The 27609-nt window shown below is 46.6% G+C and overlaps 1 protein-coding gene across 3 annotated transcripts in view; it reads left to right on the forward strand.

The window, feature by feature from the left end:
- Positions 1-26708, forward strand: part of wu:fb95e10 (mucin-5AC) — a 28445-nt gene extending 1737 nt beyond the window's left edge. For all 3 annotated transcript variants that reach the window (XM_047571066.1, XM_047571067.1, XM_047571068.1), the window contains 4 exons: positions 12626-13355; positions 13729-13816; positions 21349-21572; positions 22267-26708. In XM_047571066.1, the coding sequence (XP_047427022.1) occupies positions 12734-13355; positions 13729-13816; positions 21349-21572; positions 22267-25598 (4266 nt within the window). In that variant the 5' untranslated portion in view covers positions 12626-12733 and the 3' untranslated portion in view covers positions 25599-26708. The remainder of the gene's footprint in view (positions 1-12625; positions 13356-13728; positions 13817-21348; positions 21573-22266) is intronic.
- Positions 26709-27609: the final 901 nt, after the last annotated feature.

Genomic DNA, 27609 nt, shown 5'->3' on the forward strand with positions numbered 1-27609 from the left:
AAAAAATTGGATACAGTAAATCTCTGTTTAATCGTGTAGTTGAGTCATTTTTTATATATTGTGTTTCTGTTTTATTTAATATTGTGTTGGAGGAGCTGCAATAGGTGCCTACGCAGAAGGCGTATACCTTCATAAATATAGCTACTACCGCAGAAATAGTGATTCAGTGAATGAATGAATTGCTGCAGATTAATAATCGGTTGATTAGCAGATTGAAACTGACGACATTTATTCTTTGAAAACGATTCTGCTTCTTGCTCAGATCAGCTTGGCAGCTGGTGAGTTACGCTTAGTGTTATCCGTCATTTCCGTCTTATTTAGGCTGATTTATCCTTTCATTCACTCTGACATTTATGTCCTCTATTCACATACATACAGCATAAAAGGCAGATTCTACCTTGCTGTCTTTTATATTTCCTGCTATATTATTAAATGGATGAAATAAATGAACATAACATGTCTAAATATGATTTATGAATGTTTTTATATGAATGTTCAAAATCTTGTATTTCAGAGCTATTTAAATTTTAATGACCTATATTGCCTCTGGCTGGTCTCTCGACCTCTGTCCTCAGAGGGGCGATGATTGTTGCATTAATAGACCAGTGTGTCAGCCTGCCCTTAGCCTAAGGACTTAGTGTTGGTGGGTTTGTGACTCAGAATGAAACCCCCCCTCTCGCCTTCCAGCTCTGAACTTCTCAACACTGACCAGGGTGAGCCCGTGGCCCTGGTCATCAGCACTTCTTGGCGTCATTAAAATGTCACTACAACCCCGCGGAGCTCCGTTTTAATCCGTGGCAACAACGTCACAAAGGTTTTTTTTTCTTGCGAGATTATCAGGACACCAACAGAAGCAGTATGTTTGGCTGAATTTCCTTTTGTTTTCTGGGTGATTGGGGCTTGAGGAAACCGCCGCGGGCACGACAATGAATTCGCACAGTGGAGATGAAGCCGAGATAAACTCTGCCGCGCTCTCGGTCGGCCTCGGCTGGTGGTGTCACAGTTGTCGGGGCACGCAGTTGGCAACTGGCGGTGCGGTTTTGAGGCCGTATTTGCCAGCAGCTGCAGTAATTTGCTGTGTTTGGACGCTCTGAATTCCTCCGGAGGGAGGATGGATAATGGACATGGGACTGTTGCTAGGCTTTTCAGAACAATTTCTTTAGCATAAAGTGTCGGTGCTGCCTTGTCGTGCGGTGCAGTGTGGTCTTAGTGATGCTAAAAATTTGGGCATTTGATTGCTTCTGTGTGCTCTTCCGCTTCAGACTCAGAAATATCGATCTCAGTTGAATCCTGTGATGTTGATATCGCTTTGTGCTCACCCGATGGCTGATGTGGTCTGGATTAGGTCACAAGATACCCAGCCTGTCCTCACTGTAACCATGTGTTGTATAATAGCCTCCCTTTACCAGACAGCTCTAGGGGACAGTAGATTTCCCTACCAGTATCAGTTTCCCCCTTTGACATTTGAATTTTCATATGCCCAGTATTATTAGGCCTGTTTGCTGCTGTAAAAGTGCGTCATCAGCTGATTCACGGGCAGATGCTGTTGTGTTTTAAGTCCAGATGTGTGGTTCCGTTACTAGAAAGCTGTAGTTAGAAGGTGCCGATCTGGTCAACCGTCCAACCTGTTCACCAGAGATCAGATTCCATCTGGAACGTGCCTTGTTCCACTTCAAACAGGAGGACATAATCCTCTTATGGACACGGTTGTTCCACTCGTGCTTCGCGTGCGGGCGTCCTTGCCCCCTCACGATATCGCGGCAGACAGCGCCGGAGCCTCTCGGGCGTTTTCCTGCCATCCTGTCCAGATGCCTCTGTTCTGCCCTCTTCCTGTGCCTCTGCATCTGCTCTATCTGGTGTCATTGATCCGAGCCACCAGCTGGTCCTGGGCTGGCCTGATCTTATTTACCCCCAGAGAGGAGCTTGTTTGTGGGCAGACAGCCCATTATGGAGATCACCCAGCAGCTCTTCAAGTTACAAATTAGCTTCAGTTTTTCTGTCGAGTCCCGTCTCCTCGTCTGGCGAAGCCTCCTCGTCTCTGCCCAATTTCCCCCACCCACCCTCCGCCGTAGCCCTCTCCTAAAACCTTGTCATCATCCTCTCCCAGGGGAGGCTGCTGCCAGCATCAGAGGAACCTGTCTCACTAATGCACTTCCTCTGTCTGCGTCTGCTCCGACCATCTGTGGAGCTGCCTGCCTGACCCCCCACTTTCTCCTCTGCGATCAATATCCACAGAGATGAGCTCAGCGTCTTCCTGCTGGTCAACCCCGCTGGCTGAACCAGGCCGCAGTAGGGCCCGCTCCATCGGGGCTTTGTTCGCAGCCCCTCTCTACCCTTATTGTTTAGGGACCGATCGAGTGCGTAGCCGCGGCTCCTGATAGTATTGTGTAGTTTCTGGGACACACTGAGGCCTCTGTTGCCGCTGCGTATTCCCCTTCTTGTCTTTTCTTCATCGCCTCTCTCTCTCTCTCTCTCTCTGTCTGCGTACTGTTTCAGGACAGCGAAGGCCGACTGTACGAGATTAGCGTCTCTCTTTGTCCAGGGTTAACAAGCTCTGTCATGTGTTAATCTGCCTGTCCCCAGGGGGCCGAGTTTCTCCGGGCCTGGTGCACCATGGGAAGGACAGCGTGTTTACATGTGTGTGCTGTTGTGTGTCAGGTTTAGGCTGAGTGTTGGAACAGATGTTAGATGTGAACTTTCACGTATAACATATTAATACCGATTTGTGGCGTCATAATTGTCTTTTTGCCGATTTGTTGTTTTATTCTAATAACAACGCTTGTATCCGTCGCACTACCACTTACAGACTTTCTAAAATCCGAGTGCGATGCTCCAAAGAGTCCCCAGGATTATTGCCAGCCTTTCTGATCACATGCTTGTCTGGTCCAGGTGACCGTCGCACAATCTGCTGCTCTCTTTCACGCGAGCCAGCAGCCAAGTAGACAGAAAAAAGACTCGTCTCATCCTTTGTCTGCCTCATTTTGTCTTATTGAGCCTCCCGGCAGCGCAAATTACCACACTCTTTACTAGTGAGGAGTTCAGTTGACAATCAGCGAACGAGGAGAGTGGACAGGTGTTTGTTTCGCTGTTTGTAAGAGGTAGGTCTCCAAACAACAAATAGCAAAATTTACATTTTTATCTTAAGACTGTCTTCCCTGGCTATGTTTTCCACCATACTATATTTATCTCTACGTTGCAACACCAAACGATTGCTGAAATATCTTAATTTAGTGCCTGTCTGATGTTTAAACGTTTCATACCATCACATAAAGGCAAAAGATTTGACGGTAAAACGTTATCTGTTTGATTTGTTACGCCGGATGCGAGAACAGAACATAAAACGATCCAAAAGTTGTAAAGCACACGAGACTTTATAGTCGCGATTCAAACACATCATGAATCAGCCCTGCAAAAATGCATATTGGTAATGGAAACGTTCCGATTAAACGGAAAAGCGCGCTGACATAATCCGCCGTATAAATGACATTTTGATGGAGGCTCACTTTCGGTCGCCCTCCCCCTCTCGGCCGCCTCGTCTCTGCCTCTCTCCCCGCCCGCTCGCTCGTCCCTCCCACCGTCGGTGGGGAATGCCTTGGAGAGCAGTGGGCTTTGTTTTCAGTTTATTTGTGTTCAAGACAGAGGCAGTTTCCTGACCTGAGGTCGGCCGGGGTTGTTTGGGAACTGTGCGAGTTGAGATTAGATGTGCAGCAGAAGCAGCAGCATTCGTAACCCGCACCTCGATTTAACTGCGTGCGTCCGCCTCCTACGCATACACCCGGCATTTCTAGATGCACGTCCTCATCGGGGATGTGTTTTGTAATGATCAGCCTCTCATCTCATGGGTAGCTGTTCAGGGCTCTCCTGAGATCATCAGCGAGCCATATTGTTGTGTGTAGGAGGAGGAGGAGGAGGAGGAGGACTGGACATGAAGTGAAACCATTCTATAAGTGCCCCGAGGATAGAGTCTGTGACTGCATTGATGGTAGACGTATGAACTTTAAAAGGATTATGGTCCTGAGACTGCAGTTACATAACCTCCTTATAAAGCCACGGTCGTAATGAAAAAGCTTGCTTTATAGATGGATTTATTCAACGATTTATACAGTGCGTGTGTAAGTGTATTCTGTTCATTGTTTACGTGTTAGATAAATACATTTAATCAAATCATTTTGTACTGAAGTTCCGCCGCCCTCCCTCCCTCCCTCCCACAGACGCATACGACACGGCAGCAGAAGTGTTCCTTAAAAAAGCACCGTCTTCGTCAGTAGTTTGGAACCGGTTCAGTTTTGCAGCGTCAAGCTTCGAACAAATCCCTGGTTCATCGCTAGGTTTCTTTAAACGCTCTTGTATCTAAAGGCAGCAGATCAAACGATTTATTTCAGACTAAATGAGAGAAATGTTGTTAAATATAAGACGATGCGCAAGAGCAGTCGAACCCTCTAAAAGGCAGCGAGCATTAGTGGAGGAAAGATCACCTGGGACGGGCTGTTTCTCTACAACAGACCCATGGATCTACAAGTGCTTTATTAGTTTATCAGTTCTAGTTTTAAGCTTGTGTCAGTTGGTACTGTTTATTAATCCCAAAAAGGAAAACCAGTTTGCCTTTTATTAAGTGTTATTGTTATGAGGTAAAAACCAATCTTTTTTTTTGCTTTTCAGTTGTACATTGTACCATTATCATTTGTAATTGCCTGTACCTATTTTTTTGTTCTTTTATTGTAATAGTTCTTGTTTGAAGTCATCTTTTCAGCCAATCAGATTTTGACTTAGGACTGTTAGCTTGTTGGAGGCAGACATGCATCAATGTGGAACCAGAGATTAGTCTTGCCTAGAAAGCTATTTTCTTTTTATCAATCAGGTATATTGATTTTTGTAATTTCAAATGCTCATCAGTCTAATCTTTTGGTTCTTCTTTCCTTTGTATCCCGTGAATTAGCGCAACAGCTCCATGCTCATCTCTCCTTGGAGCTGCTTCAATAATTTACTATCATCTCGCTCGTGGCGTCCCTGCTCATGGGAAAGTGGGCTGATGCGAGTGGCCTCAGATTTGACGCAGTCTTACTTGCGGCCAGGAATCACATAAGGTGGAATGAATGCATATTTTCAAGTGTGTGTGTGTGTGTGTGTTCGTTACTCCTCCTCTCTGCGAGGGGGAGAATGTCACAATTCAAGATGCCACACGCTGGCATGGCGCCTTAGATTCTCTATTCAGCCTACTCTAATTTACAACAGTAGGCTCAGTCAACTCCCCGGCCTATTCAGGCCTACTTAGACCCATGGGATCCATTTGTTCAAGACATCTTTGAAATGGATATCTGTTTGATTCCCGGAAAAAGTTCAAAGTCAGCGAACACTTCATTAAAAACTAACAAAAGTATAGTATTTACAACAAAGCTGGAACGGCAGAACACTATTTGGAGCTAGTTTCAAATGGTAATTTCAAGCTGTAATTTCATTTTCTTGTATTTTATAGACAAAATCAACAGCCATAGCTGCTGTCTTCGGATTACAGCTCGGATCTTGGGTGTAAACATGTTGATTGGACAGAGGAGCCGGCTGAAAAGATATTATATGGACCATGTAACGCTCCATCTGTGCTGATTGGTGCTGGTGCGGAGGAAGATGGCCGACAGTCACCGTCAAATACAGATGTAGGGCAGCCAAATATCAGCAGAACACCTGCAGCAGACCAACAGCTGCGTCAGTAACACATTTTTGTCAATTTATGTTTTTAATTTTTATATATTTATTTCATTACGTAGGGGTGAATGGGTCGACTGCACCCTAGCTCTGTCGTAGTGGAGTAAAACGGCACCATCTCAAGCTCTCCACAGATGGACCTAAACCACAAGTTGGAATTGATCGATTAAGTCGATTTTATCTCCCAGCCCTATGCTGCACCCATTAGTCCACAAAGACAGGAAAACTGTACCGACCGCCAGCGAGCAGAAGAAGAAGGATGCTTTATTAGCAGCTGAAAAGAGTGGGAGAGCACCGCAGCTAAACACGTTGGGCTTGCTGCTCTCAGAGATAAAATCTACCAATTAACGGGGTCAGAGGCCGTTGGATGCTCATCAACAAATCCTTCAAGGGTCTGAACCAACCACCAACACCACGTCCCCCCCACACCTCAAACTTTTTGTCTTCGTACTGAAGCGTTAGTTTTGCCGGAGGACTTTCACCAAGCCTTTACGGGGGTTTGCGTGAGTGCTAGCGGAGGCCTACATCATCCACACAAGCTCACTTTCTTTTAGCATCTTTTCTGGCGCCTCCCTCACCCCTACCATCACCAGCGCTTCCCTCCCCCCACAATCCCTCCCTTTGACAGCTATTTAGAGTAGGCCCCGGGGACAGGAGAAGGCTCAGAATGCATATATGCGTGTACACAGTTGCGTACTGTGAGAGCGGAGTTGTCTCTCCGCCGCTGCGATTCAGAACACGCTCTCGGACGGTCGGTTGGCTTAAGTGAGGTGCTTTGATTTAGATCTTTGTGTGACGAAGGCAAAGAGTTTCTTATGTCTCACCCAGCGGCGGTTATAAGATGTGAGCCCTGCTCAGCCCCGGAGCCGATTTGATGTTAACTTAACATTTAGCTCAGTATCTCACTCTGCAGCTTCTTAGTTTTAATCTGCATAATTAATCACGACCACCCCTCACTATCCTAAAAATCCTTTTTTTTTCCCATGAGCACTTCTTTAAAATATAGCCTCCTGCTTTATTCTAATCAGGCTCGGCCGCTAAACGTGCACCCCCCCCCCCGAACACACTCACACACTGGTAGATTGTGCTAGATGCAAAAACAGGGTCAAAGTACGAGGTTTCTATTTAAATATGCTGATGACCTGATTATTCAAGAACGCCATGTTTGTGTCTAGACAGTCAGAAAAGGCTTAGATCCCTCAGCAGCTCTGGACGCCTTCCAGTTATTGACAGTATTGGCCTAAAGCTCGTGGTGCAGCTGGGAAACACACACTACCGTGAACCAAACACACACACACAGGTTTTTTTATGTTCTATTGTAGGTATTGTGGGGATAATGCCTGGGAGGATGAGCTCACCTTGCAGAGCTGGCTTGCCCATCATTAGCTGACTGCTCGAGGCCCATTAAGTGTAAAAATAACGAGCAAGTGAAATAAACAGCACGGCATTTGTCTAGCAGCAAACTTAACAAAATGCGATAGAGTGAATATAGCCAGAGAATGTGTTTGGAGGTAGAGGATGGCACGAGCCTCTCCGGTCTTTACGTATCTCTGGCTTTAACCAGTAACCACCGCCTTTGTCTTTTCATAGCTCACTTTTCGTGTGAGTCTCCTTTGTTCCCAGTGACTTTGGAGCTCATCATTGAGGCTTGCGGGGAATTTGGAGTGGGATGCTGCTTGGAAGCTGGAAGCAAAATTGCTCGTGACGCACGTGAATGCCAACAAACACAGTTTTATAAAGTCCAACTAGGAGGAAAGTCCGTGTTTACATTGAAAAATTAGCCTTGCGAATGGACGTTTATATTCCACACAGTCAAAAAGACATTTTTGGTCTAACAGCCGCTGCTTTGCCTCATTGCATTTCCTCTCAGTTTAGTGTCAACAACCCCCAAACCACTGCATGTGTTACATGTAAACAGATACGACCTTTTATTGTAAGTTATAATCTATTTACACGTAGCCAACTGAAAGTAATATCAACGTGATAGCATTACATTGGCTATTGTTTCTGCGCATAGTTTTGTAGTTTGTTTTGTTCTGTCTTGCCTAATTCTGCTCTTATTACACGTTGATTTAATACACGCAGTCTGTTTCGTCCAAGAAGAGGTGGTGCCAGACGGCATAAATAACAAAGATAAACACCGAACGCAAGATGCTCCAAAAAGTCGAGCGGTTTCTGAACCGTCTGCTTGCTTGCATTCGCAGTTTTTTGTCAGCGGAATTGAAACTGGAGGATAACAACCGCGGCCTGTCAAGGTCTTTGTCAGGAAGCAGTCATTCTTCTACGGATCCTTTGTGTGTCACCGAGGCCACGGGAGGTCAGGACAGCTGATAATGTGCAGCTGCTTTATCCCGAGGTAGTTTGACCGAAAACCGCCTTCAGATTAAACCGTTTTACGTCCTCATTCCGCGCAGCGCACGGTGTCTGGAATAAAATATTATTATTAAATGGATCTAATGTGGCTGACAAAGCCATCTGCCTCCAATCAAAAGTTGTTACATCTCAGGCCCTTTGCATGCACTCTCGTCTCTTGTGGGTTGAACTTGCCAGCTTGTGTATTATATCCCAGGCTGAAAAGAAGGTTTCCCAGAACCGGTCTGGGCTTCTGCTTGGTTCTGGAAATGGAGCGTGAAGCTTGGTTTATACTCCTGCAACTGGGCTATGCAGAATCTACGCTTGCGAGCGTATTCGTACCTGTGCACTAGTCGGTCGCAATTGTTCTGTAATTAAAAAGCTCATGTTCAAACTGCAGTTAAAGAAGACAATTAGGTGTGGGGTAAAATTTACCAAGGTAATATCATAACCGTGCTCTAATCTCCTTATTAATAGTAGGTTTATTCATATTAGATGAAAACTAAAGTAACACCCATGTATCATCATATAATGTGGCAAAGTAAGCAGAATCCCATTGTAAGCCCTTTAAAAGCACCTCCAGCAGCTATAGTTTAAGTGCCAGTGAACCAGAAAACATTTAATCCCTTGTTGCTTTAGTGAAGCTGCTTAGAGAAAACAAGAGTTGTGCCCCACTGCTCGGATGTGTGTCGCCGCGTGGCCGCGACGCGTGGAACAGGAATTCTATTGGCGAGACCCTCCATAGATAAATGAGATAAGAAATTATAATTGGGTAATTTAATAACCGTAAACCTCTCAGGCTGCATCCTCACAGCGAATAACTGCCTTCACTCTAGGTTCGGTCTGTAATCACATTAGTGAGCTGACGAGGGTTTCAGTAGGTAGTGCTGCAGTAATTAGGGATGAAATGTAAGATAATATACTGTAAAACCGTAGCAGCACGTTGATGGAGAAGGTGTTGCATATATCAAAGCCTTACACGTTGTAGTTTCTCCCAAAGGATCTTGACAGAATATGGGGGGAGGGGGGAGGATCTGTACAAAATCAGTCACTGTGACACTACGGCTATAGCTGCCATAGTGTAGGCAATTGATCAGTTTTCCTTATGGATTGGTTCGTGTTTCAGGAGTTTGGGAAGAGTTTAAGGAACCTGGCAAGAAAAAGATCTTGATAAAGTCCAGGTAAAATTTGGCAGACAAACTGAATATGAGCACATGAGTTATTTGGCCGCTAAGAGAGCGGCTTGGATTCCTCTCTCCTCCAGTTTCAGTGGAGAATAAATGAAAGAGGTCCATTCCAGTCCGTTCGGTTTCCAGCCTGTTTATGCTTACCACTGACTGATGGTCCTGATGACGCAGGTCTGGCTGCGTGAGCCAAGGAGCCGGGGAGCAAGAAGTCCAATCCCACAGCTGTCTGGAGACTCGCAGGAAAAAGAGAAATGTTCCTCAGTTTATGGACGTGAAATCAGGATTTATCACTGTCACACCTGCAGTGTGGGGTACTTTGGAGAGGAGCAGCGCTCGGAGGCTTTACTGTGGGAAGAGCAGGAGCCAAACGTAAACTCGATACCAGACACTGAAAGAGAGACGAGGGAATTCTGATTGGATACAGTCTTGTTTCCTGGTTCGTTTTGTGGTCAAATTAGGTCACAGTGTCAGTAGCTACTGCTTGTTTGAGTCAAACAGTGGTCTGCTTGTATTAAAGATTATGGCAGGTGGGTGAAGTGTGACGAGGAAAACATTTCAGCGATTATAGAGTTGGAAAAGGGCCGCTTCCGCTGCGTGTTTTTTTTTTTTTTTTTTTTTTTTGTCATACTATAATCCCATTTACTTTTTTTTATAGGTCACCTACTAAACTCAAAATGTGGTTAATGCAATTAACCTATATGTTATGCACTTCTGATACTGAATGTGATCATTTGTGCTTTCAGTAACACAGGGATTGTGTCTATCTAACCTAGCTAGTACATTAGCATTAATGAGGCATAGCGCTAAGTTAGCTCTTAGCTGAAATAAAATACGAGATCTCATACATTCTGATTGTCCTCCCATTGTCAATCTTGTATCAAAAAGACCATTTTTCTAGAGGAACAAACTTGATATCAGGATTTTTGGTTGCGTACCACACAGCTACTCTTAGGCGTAGAATTATTCATCCAAACTGTGTATATTGTGTTGACATCTGCGTGGGATTATTTTTTGGACGGTGTCGGCCTCCTCTCGACGATGCTGCGTGTCGGATGACGCAACCTCATGTGCAGTTTGCAGTTTGAGTTAGCGGCCTGGATCAACAGGAAACACCTCTTCTGCCGTCCAGTCGTAACAAAAGCCGCCACGATAAGCTAAACGGCTGCTGACTCCTGTGGTCAGCTCAGCTGGAGCGGGAGCAGTCACCAGCAAATACTCCAGCGCTCAGGTTTCTGTTAGCTTTTGCGTATTTTTTAACAAATGACGTAAGGTAATTACAGAGCTTCAGAGGTTTGCTTGCTTTTGTTTCCTTTGGAAAGGAAAGCTCGATGTTTTTCACATTTCCTGTGTATTTGCTCCCCTAAACCAACAGCTACTAACTCTATAAAATACTGGACCGTTCCCATTAGTGAAAGAAGCGTGCAAACCTCCTTACATCTAAATGGCTGAAACAAAAAGAGAAACAGTTTGAGGCCAAAGCAAATGTTTTCAATCTTTCTCTGTTCTGTGTGCGTCACCCGCTCTGTTTCTTCCCAGTGCCCACCCTGCCCTTTTAATGAAAGCTGTGACTAGTTGTACCACACAGTAATTAGCCCCAATAGGTTGCAATATTTTGTAACCTTACTGGCATTTAAAAAGCCCCAGCGACCGACGGGTGCGGCGTGAGTCGCTTCTAGCAGCGACGCGTCAGCTCCCTCTCAGCCTCCTCAGGGTGGCGGCGTATTGCACTAGCAGTGAGTATCGCTGCTTATGTGTTGTTTTGGGATATGCCCATTGCTTTTTCCTCGGCCTCTTCTCTCTCTTTCCCCCTCTGGCCCGGCTCAGCTGCTCCGGCCATCTGCGCAAAAGGCAAACAGAGAACAGAGGGGATGGAAGGAGAACGGGTTCGCTGGGGGAGGAACGAAATCGAGTCGGGGAAAAAACAGTCGGAAGAAAAAGGAGGATCAGTAAAGAATGAAGAAAGGCCTTTTGACCTTTAGGGGATGAGCGGCGGACGGCTGAAAGGGAGAGAAAGATGAAGAAGTGTGTGCGGACATTGTTCCCGGCGTGAAGTCGATGTCTGTCCTCTTCTAGAAATAGGAGAGTGAGTGTGTGCGCACAAGTTTAGATCAGTGGAAACTAGGATGACTAGTGATGTCTGGATTTTAAACCAGCAAACCTCAGCCAATAGTGAGCTCATCGTCTTGTTTTTTTTTTTCCCTGTCTCTTTTTCTCCCTCTCTCTTCCACCTTCTCCTTCAGTTCCCATGCTCCCCAGGCCAAGCCTCTTCCTCTGGGCTGGCCTCAGTGTTTGTCTCACCACTTACCCTCCTGCACAGCTGGCTCCTAGCTCTGTTTGTAAACTTTGACAGTTTCCTGCTACTCCCCCACTTCCTTCTATCCTTCTTTCAAACTTGTGAAGATCCGTCCTCTTCCACTCATCCTTCCACACGAAACTGGTCGAGCATAAATCTGCTACCTTCTTACATCCATGTTTAGGTCTTTAACTTCTCATGTTGACAGATTAGCCAAACTCTGTCCATGTCTTCGGTTTTATTAGGTTTGTTTCGCATACCTTGGCCCAGTTAGATAATGGACCCCAGCCTTTTTCCACCTCATGCTACTTTTTATTTTATAACCATTTTAGTGTGGAGTAGTAGGAAGTGCTTAGTTCACTTTTCAACTAAGATGAGTGTCTTAACATTACATCAGGTGGCATGTATATTTGTGTTTGAGCGCAATTTACATGCCAACCCTTTTTGCGCTCCCTTAAGAGCACTATCCTAGAAAACTGGTCTTCCACACTACTGACTCTGATGCCATTTTGTACCAAGAAAAAAAAAACTACCCTTAACAGCTCCGCTGGCGAAGTGTGTCACTGAGCTTTTTCGTGACACAGAGGGGGCCTTTTGCAGCTGCAGTTCATTGAAATTAATGAAAGCTATTTGTAGAGTACAGTATGTTGTTTCTGTAGTAGTTGTGTCGTCCTCCTCTGCTCTTCCCTCGTAGCCCCTGAGACGTCACACACGCTCAGCTCATCATGAAATGTGTTGATCTAATTGATCCCATGGTTTTTACCCGGGGTGCGATAAATTATTTTTTGATTTATACTTGGAGAGTCCACTGGTGTTTGTTTGCTAATGTCCTCTATTATATTTTCTAGTTAAGTCTACTGAAATTCAGTCTACTATATACTAATGTTTCTGGACACGTTCGTTTTGCCCGCAGACTCTTGGATATATACAAAATATTTTGGTGTGCTGTAACAAGACAGACTTTATCTGATTCCTAGGGCTACTAACATTCCTGGGCCGCTGTCTGATAGCAGAGATGCAGAACTCTTTTCATGTCTCGTCTTGCCGTTGGCTACAATAACCATGTTGCTCTGTGTTTTCTCTCTCCCTCCAGACCAGTCCTTGCTGTCTCTCGAAACGCCTCTAGACCTGTGGCCATCCTTAGAGATTTAAGTCCATCGACCCTGCCCCGCAGAGACGGACCACTGCCATTCGAGGCGAGATGAAGCCGGATGGGGTTGCCACGGCAGCGCTGGAGCCAATGGAAGCGTTAGAATCGAATCCGGTAAATGAGGCGGCACCGGGCGAAGGACAGGAGCCCAACCAGGCGGCCAGTCCGGCGGAGGAGGAGAAACCACAGCAGCTGGTAGGAGAGACGGATCAGGTGGAACCGCAACCAGAAAAGGCCAAGAAAACGCCCGCTGCCAAGACCAACAGCAAGACCTCAGGAGACTCCAAAGCCAAGGTGACCAACAAGACCACGGCCAAGACAAAACCTAGCTCCACCAGTCCGACCAAGACCGCATCTGGACCGCGGTCCAACACGACCCAGAGCCGCGTCTCGAACGGCGTGTCGAAGCCTCAGGCCAACGGGGTGGCGAAGAAGACCGCACCTGCCACCGACAAAAAGAGCACCCCGACCTCAGCTTCCTCCAAAAAACCAGCGGGGTCGGCGGCGCCCAAGAGCGCCGCTAAAGCGGGCGAGAGGAACACCGCGGGGGCTTCCCCCGCCACCAACGGCACCAAGTCGACGACCGGGACAACAGCGGCCAAAAAGACGCCATCCACGACTGCAAACGGCGTCAAAACCAGCACCTCTGCAGCCGCTGCTAAAAAGCCCCCAGGTCGGTGAACGTCGTAAAATCAGTCATCATGAAACAGAAAGAGAGTTGAGATCAGGATGAGAATGTAAGACTGAATGTAGGTTATTTGGTAAAAAAATAAGTCGGACGTGAAATGTTTTCACAGCTCTAATGAGCTATAATGTGATGACATGCAGACTGTGGTTCTTAGGATGGATTCAGCATACGTATTAGACATGGCTGACTGACTCCCACTGAGCTATAAATGCATTTGCCCTAGATCCTTGTGACACACTGTATAAAAACACATATCTCCCTGACCTATATCCAAGAAACATACCACTATATACTATACACTCTATCTCTATTCTCCAATTTGAGTTACAGCTTTTCACCTTTGTTCTCTCTCCTCCAGCTCCCAAACCTGCCTCTTCAACTCCCACCAAGCCCGGCTCCGTCGCCTCGCCCAGACCCGCCAAGGCCCCCGTTTCCAAGACAACCAGGTAGGCTGACATTTGTGGAGGACTGAAGCCTCACTGTCACCGGGGCGAGTGTCTGTTAGCACACGCCAAAACATTTTCTGTGTGCTTGTAGATAGCGGCTGGCTGCTGTCTATAATTGGTCCTCTCTTCAGACGTCCTCCAGGCCTGTTCTAAGTGGGCTCTTTTTACGAAACGGCCTTTCCAATGACTTGCCAGCCGAATTAGCAATTTTGCTCCACACAGCAGCAGCAGCAGCAGCACATCAGAATAAATCAGGGAATAAATTCAGCAATATAAAGCTCCACAGTGCCAAGTGAAAAGCAGACAGTTCAGAAAGCTTCACTTGGCTCCGTGTTCAAAGAGGACACTGTTTAAGAAAGAACACCCTGGAGGAGCGAGGGACAATGATCGCCCACATAGAGTCTTAGATCGGCCGGGCGCAACTAGGCCAGCAACCAGCCTATGTCAGAACAAGCCCTGGAGGAGTGCCTTGTGGGACTTTATCAGAGCAAGACTTACACAGCAATATTAATAAATGAAGTTTTAGGAGGGATTTAGAGAGGGGAGGGGGTGCAGAGGGAGGAAGATAATGCTCTCAATGTTTTTTTGTTTAGCGTGGCAGCATGTGTTTCATCTGTTTGTGTGGACTCAGATCAACATGTGTTCCTCACCTGAGTCACACTGTGTGCACGGCGTCGGATCCTGTGGTGACTTAGCCGAAGACCATGAGAGGAGGCTGAACGAGGCCTTTGTCCGAGGCGGTGATGAGAGCCTTTGGGAGTCGAACGGCTCTTTGAACAGCTTATCCCTCTGCCTCTGCCTTTTTGTTTGTTTGTTTTGGTGGTTAGAACCGGTTTTATCATTTGCTTGGTGAGCTCAGAAAGCTTCGGTCGTGCCGGTTGATTTTGATTTACTTGCATCTTTTCATGTACTTTGATCGACGGTGACAGTGATATCAATATTTTCGTCACACTTAACAAAAAGAATGAGCAATAATTTTATAAGTTGTCAACATCTTCCACTGTAAAAATCCTCAACACTATTTGTTTCTCATACGTGTTAATAGGACGATTTCAGGGGTCTGTATTTCTATATTTCTAATTGTTATTGTCTTCAAAAACGTAAAGACTGAGCATTAAAACTCAGTTGTGATTCTTCAGGATATTTAGCCGAACATTCTAGTTACAGCAGAGGAAATAACAACACGTGGACCCTCACGTTGCTATTGTTTGTCTAACACGCAACAGTAACAAAGGAAGTTGGTACTTGAGAAAAGGCCGGGGCTTTCTGATTGGCGGTCAGCAGACCAACCAGAAGGTCGACAGAGGGCTGATAACCGGTTCCTCCTCGTGGATCACGTTTTAGCGAATACGCCCTGATACATGTAAAGTACCAACAAGTAAAGCAGTGTCACTGCTGCACTGTTTGCAGTAGCAACATCTCCTGTAATAAGGGCCTTTGGATCAGTATTGATGAAACGCAGAACCCGCTGCCCACTTGTGATCGGATCACTGAGGATGTACCGTACGTTAATTCCAGATCTGAGCAGGGCCGTCGCTGCCAGCCACCGCCAACAAGTTCTTTTGTGGCCCCTCCCCCCACACAACTCTCCATGTGCCACAGGTAACAGTTGGATGGTGGAGATTACATTCAGATTACAGCTTTAAACAATGGTTGATGTACAAACACCTTATTAAAAAGAATTACACAAGGGCACACTGGTAATCTCGTGCACTAATGCATTGTGGGATCTTCATGAATCGCCCCGGTGGTTTCATTCCGTTCCACCGGTCTTCTGTCTGCCACCAATCCCCACTTATTTTAGACGAGCAAATACTTTTACGTTTAGGAAAAATGTTTTTTTCCTATAATTTTCCTATTATTCTTACCAGTACCAGTATGTAAAAGTGTATCAAACTGACTGTACTCAACATCCCCAACGTGTTCCCCCGAAATCCAAACACACGCTGAATTTCTAAGCTGCATTCAAGCTGAGCTTTTAGAAACTAAGCAGGTAACGTGGACGATTTTGTGAAATGCCTGAGCTATTGTGGTAATCGGGTCAAGATCAGATTTATAGCGTATTTAAAAGTAGCTAAGATGTCGTGTTTTACCTTACACAGACAGGCTGCTGTAGACCTACATATGAATCCCTGTGAGACAGGTGTAACCGTCACTGAGGCCAGGCTCCTCTAACAGCACCGTGTACCCTCCTAGGCGTACTTTAAGCATGTGTTTGTGCACACCGGCGCGTGTGTGTGTGTGATGCGCTGTGACAGGCCCATAAATTCCGGCTTTAATTAGATTTTGCCCTTTTCCCCAGCTCACTCAGTCCTTAATGCAGGCCTGAGAGCTCTGGGCCTCTCACTTTATTCAGCGTAACTCCGAGGGCTCAATTGATTTAATTCCATCTGCGACTGGTTACGGTTAGCGGACGAATCAAAGCAAATGCGGGTTCACTAAGTGACATCAATCTAATTTACGGCCACTCGCAGATGTTTTGTTTCTCCCGTGCAGCCAGAGGTTTTAGGAAAATGAGATTACGCTTCGTAGCCGTTGCTGCAAGTGGCTCCTGATTAAAACTCATCCTTTGTGTTGCCAACAAAACGGCAACAAGCCAATAGAGTTGAAAAGATTTATTGTTTATGCGCCACTCTTTGATATGTTAATGGTCAGAAGCATCTATCTAACTGTCTGTTTTTTTGTTTTTTTTTTTGTGTTGTCTCTTATATTTTTTGCCTGCGCTGCCGTTCTGGTGTTGCTCCTGCTGTTAGAGGCTGATTGCCCCACAGCATGCAGATTGAAGCAGGGAAATATTCTAGCCTGCGCCAACCTCCAAATATCATTTTTGGACGTTTGCACATCAGATCTAAACACAATGCGGAGAAGCAATCGACACGCAGCTGCAGGAATTAGTCGCGTCCATCTGTGCGTTGATAATTAGCACTGGTATGCAGCATGCGCACTTCCCCTCACTGTACATCACATTTCTGCATCATGCGAGCAGGATGCGGGGCACGTTCGCATGCCGGTGTGTTACTCGGTATGACGTGGAGGTGAAAAGGTGGGGGGAAGGGAAGCGAACGCGCCGGCTTGCCGAACACGTGGTGCAAGCGCACGTGACGCTGAGCCGCTTTCTTTCGCCTGCCCCGCTGCCTGCAGACGAAGCGGAGAGACGTGAGCAGAAATGGTGGCGCTGGAGTACGGAAGCTACGCGGCTGAATAAGTCATGCAGTCCCTGCTGAGCTCCCATCACTGCTGCACAGATATGCATAGAGTGACAGGATACGCACAGAGGTAGAGAAAGGAGGCCAGCTGAAGATCTGCAGTCCTCACTGCACCGACTGATGACTTGGGATGAGTTAGTGTTTGGGCAATGAGGAGCGTTTTCATCCTGCTTTATGGTACCCACTCAGCCACCCATGTTCCCACATTAGTCATGCCGTCTTCCTCTCTGAGGGTCCCTCAGGGATGATAAATTTTTATTGAGGTGGATTGAACGCAGCCCTCCCCATTACCGCTGATGTAATGGTCCGGCGCGGGTGTCTGCGCGGTGCGCGGCAGCGTCCAGGTCCTCGCCCCAGACGCCGTTAAATTGCCCGGGATGAAGCGGACGACGTGTTGCGCAGGCCGTAAATCTTCCATCCCGACGTGGGCGTGGCCGACGGCTCGCCGACGCAGTCGTCCGGCTGCCGTGATTTTATTGGGGGGCAGCCGCAGAGCTAATTACTAAATGGATTTAGTGGGAATGAGGGAGGGAGGGAACAAGAGGCGGGGAGGGGGAGGCGTTTATGTCTGAGTGTCATTGTTTCCTGGCACGGACGTCTGACAGATAGAGAGAGAGAGCATTATGGAGAGAAGCTGTTTTGGTGCTTTGTTTTCATAGATAAAATCAACATTCAAAAAAATATTGACTGTCCTCACACCGAGCCATATTAAAAAAATCTATATTTTATATTGTATTTTCCTTCGTTTGATGAATTTAATTAAATATTTATCGAGGGATATTGATTATAACCGGACTGACACCTTCAGTGTTGTCAGTATTTTGCAGTCTGATATTGATAACTGACTGACAATAGCTTGACATAGCAGTTTTTATTATTTTATAATTTGAATTATCTCATAAAAATACCTTATTGAAGGGTATTGAACAATTATTGTCCTGTTTAGTGTTGGTGAGCTCTGCTCAGGTTCATTTAACAGCATCACCATCTTTCCTCTCTTTCTGCAGCTTCATTAACACAATGTCATCCTTCATTCGCTTCCTGTCTTTAGAGGACTGAGCTCCTCTCTAACACACTTGGTCACCTTTCCTGCAGGGAAGAGATCTGCCTGCACGCTCGCTTTGCCGCTCGTCCATTTCCACATGTCTCATTATTTAAATCACACCCCACACAGTCACATCAGCACCAGCAGCCGGCCACGTTTCCACGCACAGCGATTGGGGAAAGGCGTAGCTGTGGTAAAAGCTAAAAAGTCGTGAATGATCCTCGGAGCGCCTGCAGCAACGAACCGTCAGAGTCATCTGATCTTTCAGCTCCGGTACATTTCTGGGCGTTCTGCTGAGCATGAGCCTTAACCCCAATTTACAGCGCGTCTCGGAGCGAGGCCTGCGGTGAAGTGTGAACAATGAACACAGACGTTCTTTGAGTTAGATGTAGGCGCATCATTTTAGAAGACAATAACTCTCACAGTGTCCTCAGTCGTTTAGCTGACGGCGAACTTAATTACAGAATCAAGATGCGTTCAGGCGTCAGCAAGGCCGTGTTATTTTAGATCACTTCTAATCCAGGAACAAACAAGATCTCATCCTATTTGTTCTTGATAGTCCTGAATTTAATTTGTGCTTTGTCTTTACTTTAGTCGGGTGTATTTATTGCGTCAGTCTTTTGCCTTGAATTGAAAGCACTGCGTGTCAGCTGATGAATATCATCTGCTCCTTTTACATAGCTTTCACTCTCTGGTATTAATTAAATAGATTATCAGAACATTTGTTACGGAAAATTGCAATTTCTTGTCTACTTTTTTTGAGTGATAATATTGAAAATAAACCCAACAAATACGAATCCACAGGATAATCCGGATCCAAACACTATGGAAATATTACACATTTGTGCCACGACAGCACTTGACATAAATCTCTCTCTGCCTTCGTCTCCAACTCCCTTTCTCTTTCCCGGTGACCTGGTTAATTTCCAGCTCTCTCCAAAGTCCTCCTGTCTTTTTGGATATGCATATTCCTTTCATCAGCCAGATTTAGTGCGAATGCTCTCTCTGAATATCCCATTAGCATACTTCATCCCTATCTTTAATTCTCCTCATTATCCTTTCTCTGTAATTCTTATCTTTTACTGTCTAATTTAGGCGGCACCGCAGCATCCTTCAGTTAATCCTCTTATTTAGCTTAACATCTCACTCAGTCCACTGGAGTATGCAATTGAATAATGGAAGTCTGATTGAAGTTAACGATTATCTTGGTTGTTAAAACAGTTTTTTCTTTATCTTAGAGACTCGATGCAACTTTATATTTCACCGTTAATAATAATTTAAACCGTTCCGTCTCTGCTTGGAAACAAAACTCACGGAGGGATCTGTGAGATCTCGCCATCTGCATTCTCCTACTGTTCTGATTTTCCAGTTCCCACAGTTCGCTCCAAACTCAGATAGATGTATCTGTGACTCATTGATTAGGAGGTTTGCACAGCCAGAAGGGATTTCTATCCATAAAGTAGTATCATTACCACACCTTTCACTGCCCCAAAGCCAACACTGAATGGGGATGAATCAACTTTAAAGGCTTGTTTGAATTTCCAAATCGACCACACCCCTATTGTTTTATCACCCATTGCTCTCTACCTTTTATCTTATCTCTTGTCACTAAACCATATTCCATTTGCATTTGCCGTGCAGGTTGTGAATAGCACACACTTCTTTGTCCCATTTACACAATGCGTCTGCTTCCTTTAACGCCGCCTCTCTTTCCAACTGAGGGGATTTGCAGAAGTTATTTTTGTTCTCCTTTCAGTATTAAAGATTAACATGGTCCCAACATCTCTACTCTCCCTCCAGCTCCCTCCCGTAGCCCTGTTCTCTTTCTGCCAGAACTAACTCAAGTCTTTATTTAGAAACAGGCAGTTAGTGAAGCGCAGACCCAGGAGGTTGCACACCACCGCCTTGTCAGGACTACTAGATGTAGGTTACTTTACTCAGACGTGACATAGGAGCCAACCTCTATCCCGGGAACGCCGGGAGAGGCGGGATGACGAACGCTGCCCCGAGTGCCATTCCCTTGTTAGAGGGGGGCTATAGACAGGAGTCTGGGTACGGGGGGGTTGACTGGGGTTGGGATGTCTCTATTGGGTCCGTTGTGACTCACGCTCCAAACTGCTTCTCTTTATAACCACTCGAGGGGGTTTTTCATGGGGTTGTGGAAACGTTAGCTTGGTCTGTTAGCTGGGTTGTTTCGGTTTCTGATGTGTTGAAGACAGAACCTCTGCTCATATTTTCCATTTTATTACTATCAAATTCACCTTTAGTGTCAATTCTGCTACATGTACAGGACACACAGAGGATTGAAATGAAGTTTCTCTCACAACCACAGTGAACACCACAACAAGGAAGACAAAATAAAAATTCTTCAAATCAGGCATAATGTTACAACCATCTTCCTAATATTGTGTAATATTGTCTCCCTTGTGTCTCAAAAACAGTTGTGACTCATCAGGACATGGACATGGGCCTTCTGAGGGTCTGGTAACAGGATGTTGTTAGTTGGATCCTATGGGTTGAGGGGAGGGGCCTGTGTGGTTCAGGCTTGTTCCAGTGCATCCCTCAGATACTTGATGAGTTTGGGATCTAGTGAATTTGAAATTCATGTCAACACCCTGTGCTGTTTTTCATGTTTTTAAGTTCTTCCTAAACTATTTGTGTGTTTGTACCTGTGTCAGGCTGCATCCTGCTGGTGAAGGCTGCTGGCATCAAGGAGTGTCATTGCTATGCGGTGGGAGTGTTTAGTCTGGTCTCGGTCTGTGGTACATGTTTAACTGACATTCAAATGAATGGCTCAAAAGTTTCCCAGCAGAACATTGAATTGTCACAAGGTGTCGTTTACTAAGACTGTGAAGGTCAGGGTCTTCCACAGCTTGTTCACCCTTTAAATGTATTATTTTATTCTATTCTTATTTTAGTCTATGCAAGCTGCCTGCCTGGTGTTTGTGCTATTTCTTTAGGGTACAATCTGGCAGTAGAAGTGACTGATGGTGATATGTCAAAATCTTTCTCCCTGTCATAAGCATTCGGCACTTGGAGCGTATGGTTGTTTCCCCCGAGATAAGAGTGGCTTAGAAACTTAAATGCTTCAGTCAACATCAATTAATTTTCATCGCTTGTGCTCTATATCTTGGGGAATTACTGTATGTCAAGCTCACATCAGCATGTCTGTATCATGGGGATGAGTGACTGAGAACCTAAGTCTAGAGCAGAACAGTGGAGAAAGACTTGATTTAGAAAGGTCTACTCAGTATTTATTAACCTTTTTTTTGTTTCCTCAGGAATACAACTAGTACAGCAGCATCACCTCGTCCTGCCACAGGCTCAACCCGGCCACCCACTAGCAGTTCAGCCAAGAGCACCACATCTACAGCCAAACCATCAACCCCTAAAACGCCCTCCTCGACTGCCAAGCCTGCTGCCTCCAAATCAGCCTCCACTACTCCCTCTGGTGGCAAACCTCCAGTATCACAAACAACCAGAACCACAACCCCTGTGAAAAAAGGTAAAAAAGAAAGTCAGCTACTCAATAAAACACTTATATTTAGGAGGATATGATAAGAAATTAAAAAAAAACAATGTACCCAGTTTGATTGATTGATTACTATTAGCAAGTCATGCATTCAGTCCTGTTATTACTGTTACCAGTAATGAAAAGTCAAAGAAGCAAAAATTAGGATCTAAGTTTCATTCTGATTTAGATGTAGGAAGGAGGTTTGACATTCTCAGTGCATTTCAGAAGGATCTTAAAAACAGCGTGAATTACCATTAGAAAGTAGAGGTGGGTGTTGTCTAACAGTGGTAGGAGATACTAAATTTTCTAAAGAAAGGTGGACCCCCAAAGGACAAATAAAAGACAGATTAAATGAGGGCTAATTTAGAACCCAAGGGTTTTCTAGAGGAAGGGTGGGTGCAGACAAGAAAGCACATTATGGGCTCCAACAGAGACTAAACTGTCATGGGAGGCAAATTATAGAGTGTAATTGACTGTGTTAAAATCAGCCTAGCGATCTAAACTGTGATTTCATCAAAAGACGAGAACAAATCATACAAAAATACTCCAAATAAATGCTGCAAAGTACACATTTAACGTCATTACACCACCACAGAAATACAGAAATCTTATGTCTAGAGTTTATAGGTTTTTAATACTGTGTGCTACAATTGTCTAACCTGCTTCTTGTGTTATGTCTTTCTAGATGTTACCAGACAATCCACGCCTGCAGCCAAAAAGCCTGCAGACTCCCCTCTGACTCGACCACCCCTGGCAAAACCAGGGACCCCAAAATCTGTTTCTAAATCAGATGTCACGGCCAAAAAGCCTACTGCTAATAAGACTGCGGACACAAAGACACCCAGCCGCCCCAAAACCCAAGAGAGTAAGCCCACACCTTCCAAGACCCCTGCCTCCAAAGCAGCTGCAACCAAGGCCTCCAGCCCCAAGAAAACTGTGGGGAGCAGCACTCCAACTCCTGTGAAGCGTGGTCCCAAAGCTGCAACAGCAGCTGCACCTGATAAGGAAATCGCTGCAGCAGTAGCTGCTGCTGCCGCTATAGCTACTGCTGCTTCTATTATTGCAGGGCCAGAAGAGCCAGAGCCTTCTGCTAAAGTAGCTGTGGAGCCACCTGAAGCAGAACAAGAAAAAACATCAGAGCTCAAACCTGAACCAGTGTCAGCACCTGTTCGTGAACAAACCCCAGAACCTGTTCGGGAACCGACCCCAGAACCTGTTAGGGAACCAACTCCAGAACCTATTAGGGAACCAACTCCAGAACCTGTTAGGGAACCGACACCTGAACCCGTTAGGGAACCAACCCCAGAACCCGTTCGGGAACCGACACCTGAACCTGTGAGGGAACCAACTCCAGAACCTGTGAGGGAACCGACACCTGAACCTGTGAGGGAACCAACCCCAGAACCTGTGAGGGAACCGACCCCTGAACCTGTGAGGGAACCGACACCTGAACCTCTACGCGAACCAACACCTGAACCCATACGGGAACCAACACCTGAACCCGTTCGGGAACCAACACCTGAACCCGTGCGGGAACCAACCCCAGAACCTGTTCGGGAACCAACACCTGAACCTGTGCGTGAACCAACACCAGAACTAGAAGAACTACATTCAGACCTGCCACAAGAAACATCATCTGGACCCACTGTGGAAGTAGGAGCTGATCTTGTCCACGAACCGGCCTCCGGTCCTCAGCTATCTGCCCAGATGGACCCTTTCAAATTCGAGGAGTCTGCAAATTCGTATACCTCAGCTCCTTGTCTGGGAACTACTGTAATGTCTCCTCCCTGCTCCCCTCAAAGCCCGGCCTCTCCTGTCAGAGAGCAACAGAATCCCTCCTCTCTGCTGGACATGCACGCCCAGTCTGACGTCTGGGAGGGGAACCAGGTCATGGCTCCTTCTGATCTGAGCTACCAAACTCCAGCCAGTATGATGAACTTCCAGACAGAAGAGGAAAGGGCAAATGAGTTTGAGGTTCAGGGGACTTATGAAGAGGAGGAAGAGGAGGAGGAACACGAGGAAGAGGAGAAGGAACGCCTCTTTATGCCTCCTTCCACAGCTCCGGGGGCTTTTACTGCCATGGCTCAACCACACTTTTTGGGTGCCTCACCTCTGGATGATTTCACCCCAACAGACCTGATCTCCCCTCACGAAAAGGAGGAGGCAGTGGAAAAGGCCGACGAGGAGATTAACGAGGACGATGATGTGGATGAGGATGACGAAGATGAGGAACAGAGGAGACTAGGCCACCAGCCTTCATCTCTGATCACTGACATGAGCACATCTCAGCCCTCCGAGGAGTTCCAAGTGCGGTCCTCTGCCTACGGCGGCTCGGCGGGGTGGCAGGGTGATGACTTGTTATCTGGGATGGACTCTGAGGATGTGAGCAGCTGCACTAGCAGCCGGCAGCAGGGAGTCTCCGACCTCAGCAGCACTCAGCACACCGCGATACTGGAGGGCACTCAGAGCTCGGACGCCTTGGTCGACTCCAGCCTCCGAGGTTCTGAGGGAGACGGTAATTTCATGGGTTCGCCCAACGTGGAAACCCTAGCTAATGAGGAAGAGGAGGATGAAGACGAAGAGGACGAGCGGGTGGATGATATGGACCTGAGTTCAGAGAGAGTGGAGGAGCATCACAAAGTGTTCCAGGAGCAGGGACAGTATGAGGAAGAGGACGAGGACGTGGAGATGCGCAGCGAGGGAGTGACCGAGAGTTGTGGGAATGTAGATGAAGATGACTTTAACGAGGAGGAGCGTTTAGACAACCTCAATCACTCCGCTCCTCCGCCTTGCGTCCCCCCGGCTTCTTCCTGGGGACAGACCAACCCTTTCGCTGACACGTGGGCTCAACCCAGCTCACTGCCAGCGGTGTCTTCCCCCAGCCCCATGTCCGACCACGGTGCTGCTGAATCCGAGACACCCACGCAGTCTCCTGCCCAGCCCTATATGGACAGCAGTGCCCCTTCCTTCTCCCATCAGTCAGAACCAGAGCCCCAGTATCATCAGTCAGCTGACGAGGAAATGATGGGCTCGGCCCCCGAAGAGGCTCACACCCTGCTTGCTGCCCCGGCTGCAGGCATGTGCGAGTCCAGCGCTCTGAGCGGCACAGCTCTGGCCGCCCACAGCAGCAGCGAGACGAGCACACCGGAGGAACTCCGTGACTACGACAGCAGCTCCGGGGTCGAGTCCCGTTCCGACAAGCAGCAAACACCAGTACCTGCTTCAGTCCAGCCCGACATGGACCAAGACCTGGGCATCCACTTAGAGAAAGGCGACGGAGAAGAGGAGGAGGCTGAGACGCTCCCTGCCGACGAGGTCCTGGGAACAGGACCCCCAACTGCCCCGGCGTCTGCGCCTTCTTCCCCCTCCACCTCAGGAGACGAGGCCAGCGATACAGAGGGCGAGATGCAAATCAACGACCCGGACGCGCCGATGACGATGGACGAGAGCACCGGGTTCGAAAGCCCTCCTCCCACCTGTAGCCTGCCCGCTCTCGAGGAGGACGAGGAGGCGGGGGACGCCCCAGTCGGAGAGGGCGAAGAGGACGGAGGCGGGGCCACCCCCCAGTCGGCCAATTCAGTGGCATCTTACGGCTTCGACTGCACCACGTCCAACTCCAACGCCCACTCCATGGCTGAGAGTTGTGGAAAGAGCCCAGGGATCTTCTCCCTGGAGAACGAGGAGCAGCTTCCAGAGGAGGCCAAGGACCCCTCCCTCATCAAGGAGCTGACCCTCCCATCGGCCGCCGCCGCCGCCGCCGCCCAGGCGGAGGATCTGCTGGGTAGACCTGTGGACCTGATGCCTCTGGGCCCCGTGGGAGACCACTACCCTAGCTTGGATGACCACCACTACATGTTCGGCGAGAAGATCGCAGCGGAGCAGCTGGAGGAGGTGGATCCTCTGGAGCCCAGTCACCATCTCGCGGCCCAGGAATCCGGGACCACTGGCGACAGCCAGCCTCCGTACTACTCTACCATTTGCGATAAGACTGATAGTTTTCTGGCAGGTAACGTATAAGTCCCTCCTACTCCCCCTGGAATGCACCTTTTCCCTGCAACCTTCCCCCTTATACCTGTTGTTTCTTTTCCAGTTGGGTTAGATGGCTTAGAAGAGAAAAAAAAAAGGAGACCAAGATTGTAGTAAAAGATTAAAAAAAAAAAGATGAACAAAGGAGATGGGGAAAAAATGACTGTAGCAATTTTTAAATGAAGCCTCCCTCTTTCATACTGTTATGGTCACGGTGGCGAGTGTCTGGCTTAAACTCCTTTATGTACCATTTTCTAGTAGAATGTTCTTTTTAAGTAACACTGCATATTCTGTAGCCCCTGATGGGGTATTGACTGATTGGTCCGATGTGACTGAGCCTTTAAACCGAAAAAAAAAAAAAAAAGAAAGAAAGAAAAAAAAACAAAAAACCGACGGAATGAAATGGACTCATTGTGTATTTATCCTACTGTTTTTACCGAACAAATGTCAATGATTTTTGTTTTGTATTTGCTTATTTGTTTTTTTTGTTGTTTTGTTTTTTTTTTTGTTCTGGTCCAACCCTACCCTGTGTACACACACTCCACTATTCAGCAGCACCATAGCATTAGTCACATACTCCTTCGGTTTGTGTTCTATTTCTCAAGACGTTTAGCTATCAAAATAAAGGCTAGGTATTAACAAGGCTGTTTTGCCCGTACAGATGTGTTGAGGTAGGTATGGGAGTGTTAGATTGCAGTCGGTGATGTTTTTAATGTGTGCTTCAGGCGGTTCTACGCTCTTTGCAGAAGTTGTTAAGGTATATAACGTGCAGTCACGTACAGTATGTGTTTCAGGCATTTGGTTATAAGTGGCTAAGCTTCAAGCCTCAGTTAGCTGATCATTTGTGTTCCACAAGAGACTAACAACTAGTTTTTATTTGTGATGAAACCCTGCATAATCCAACATCACATCACAGTTGGGCTTTATACTCGCTGAAACCTTTTCATAGTGGGCGTTTGGTTTGACTATTTCAACAGTATATTGCATGTTTAACTAACAAAAAGACTACCTGGAATTTGAAACAATTCTACACTAGACATGTTCATCAATGAATGGTTCGCACTAGGTTTCAAAATTCCATTAAAACATCATTGCAAGGCATTTTGTTCCTGTTTCTTATTTTCCCTTCGGATTCCAGCATGAACTTACTTGTCCCCGTGTTCCAGTCGCTGTTGTGTATTTGTGTTTATGCGACGATATTTCCCACGGAGTCTCCTGTTCTTTTACCATGAGAACGAGTGGTAAACAGGACGTGATGCAACATTGTTCAATGGTGTTGTATCTAAAATGGAATTTTGGTCAAATCGAGAAAAGGTGATTCAGCCGGTGTCCCGGCCTGGTCCATTACCCAGCATGCCTTGTGCCTCCTTGACATTTTTCCGATTCAACACTATCTGACCAGCATCACATTCAGGACACGTCTTTTACAAGTGGTGCTCACTAACGGTGCCCCGTGGAGGTGGTCGTAAACAAACCTGTTACCCTCCTAAAACAACATCTAAGTGGACATCTCAAACCAAGCATTGATTACAGATAGAGTTCTGTGCAATAAACGACACTAATACGTATCACAAATAGTAAAACCTGTGATCCGTAGGCCTGCTTTTTAAAAACTCTGCGGGGTACCTTTAAGGTCACTGTAAAAATGCATCCACACATCTTTCTTTTGGCTGGAATTCTTACACAAAAGTGCTTGACACTGCCTCCAGTGTCCAACACAAAGTGAAACACAACTCTCATGTCTGTGAAGGTGCTCGGTCATGCAGCCCATGGTTTAACCACCAAAACAAAGATGAAACGAGGTAGACGAACTTCCTTTCCCAAAGTTGGTGCTGGGTCTCTGCTTTGGGAACCGGTTGTGCTCCGGCAAAGATCTACCAATGGACAGAAGCAACATTGTCATTCGCGTCATCTGAGCCCTGTGGAGTTGAATTTGTTTACGACAAAATGTCTCTGATTGTTTGGAGTGCAGAGTTATTTTATTATGCCTGATAACGAAATC

This window comes from Mugil cephalus, chromosome 20 (assembly GCF_022458985.1).
Source record: "Mugil cephalus isolate CIBA_MC_2020 chromosome 20, CIBA_Mcephalus_1.1, whole genome shotgun sequence".
NCBI lineage: Eukaryota > Metazoa > Chordata > Actinopteri > Mugiliformes > Mugilidae > Mugil > Mugil cephalus.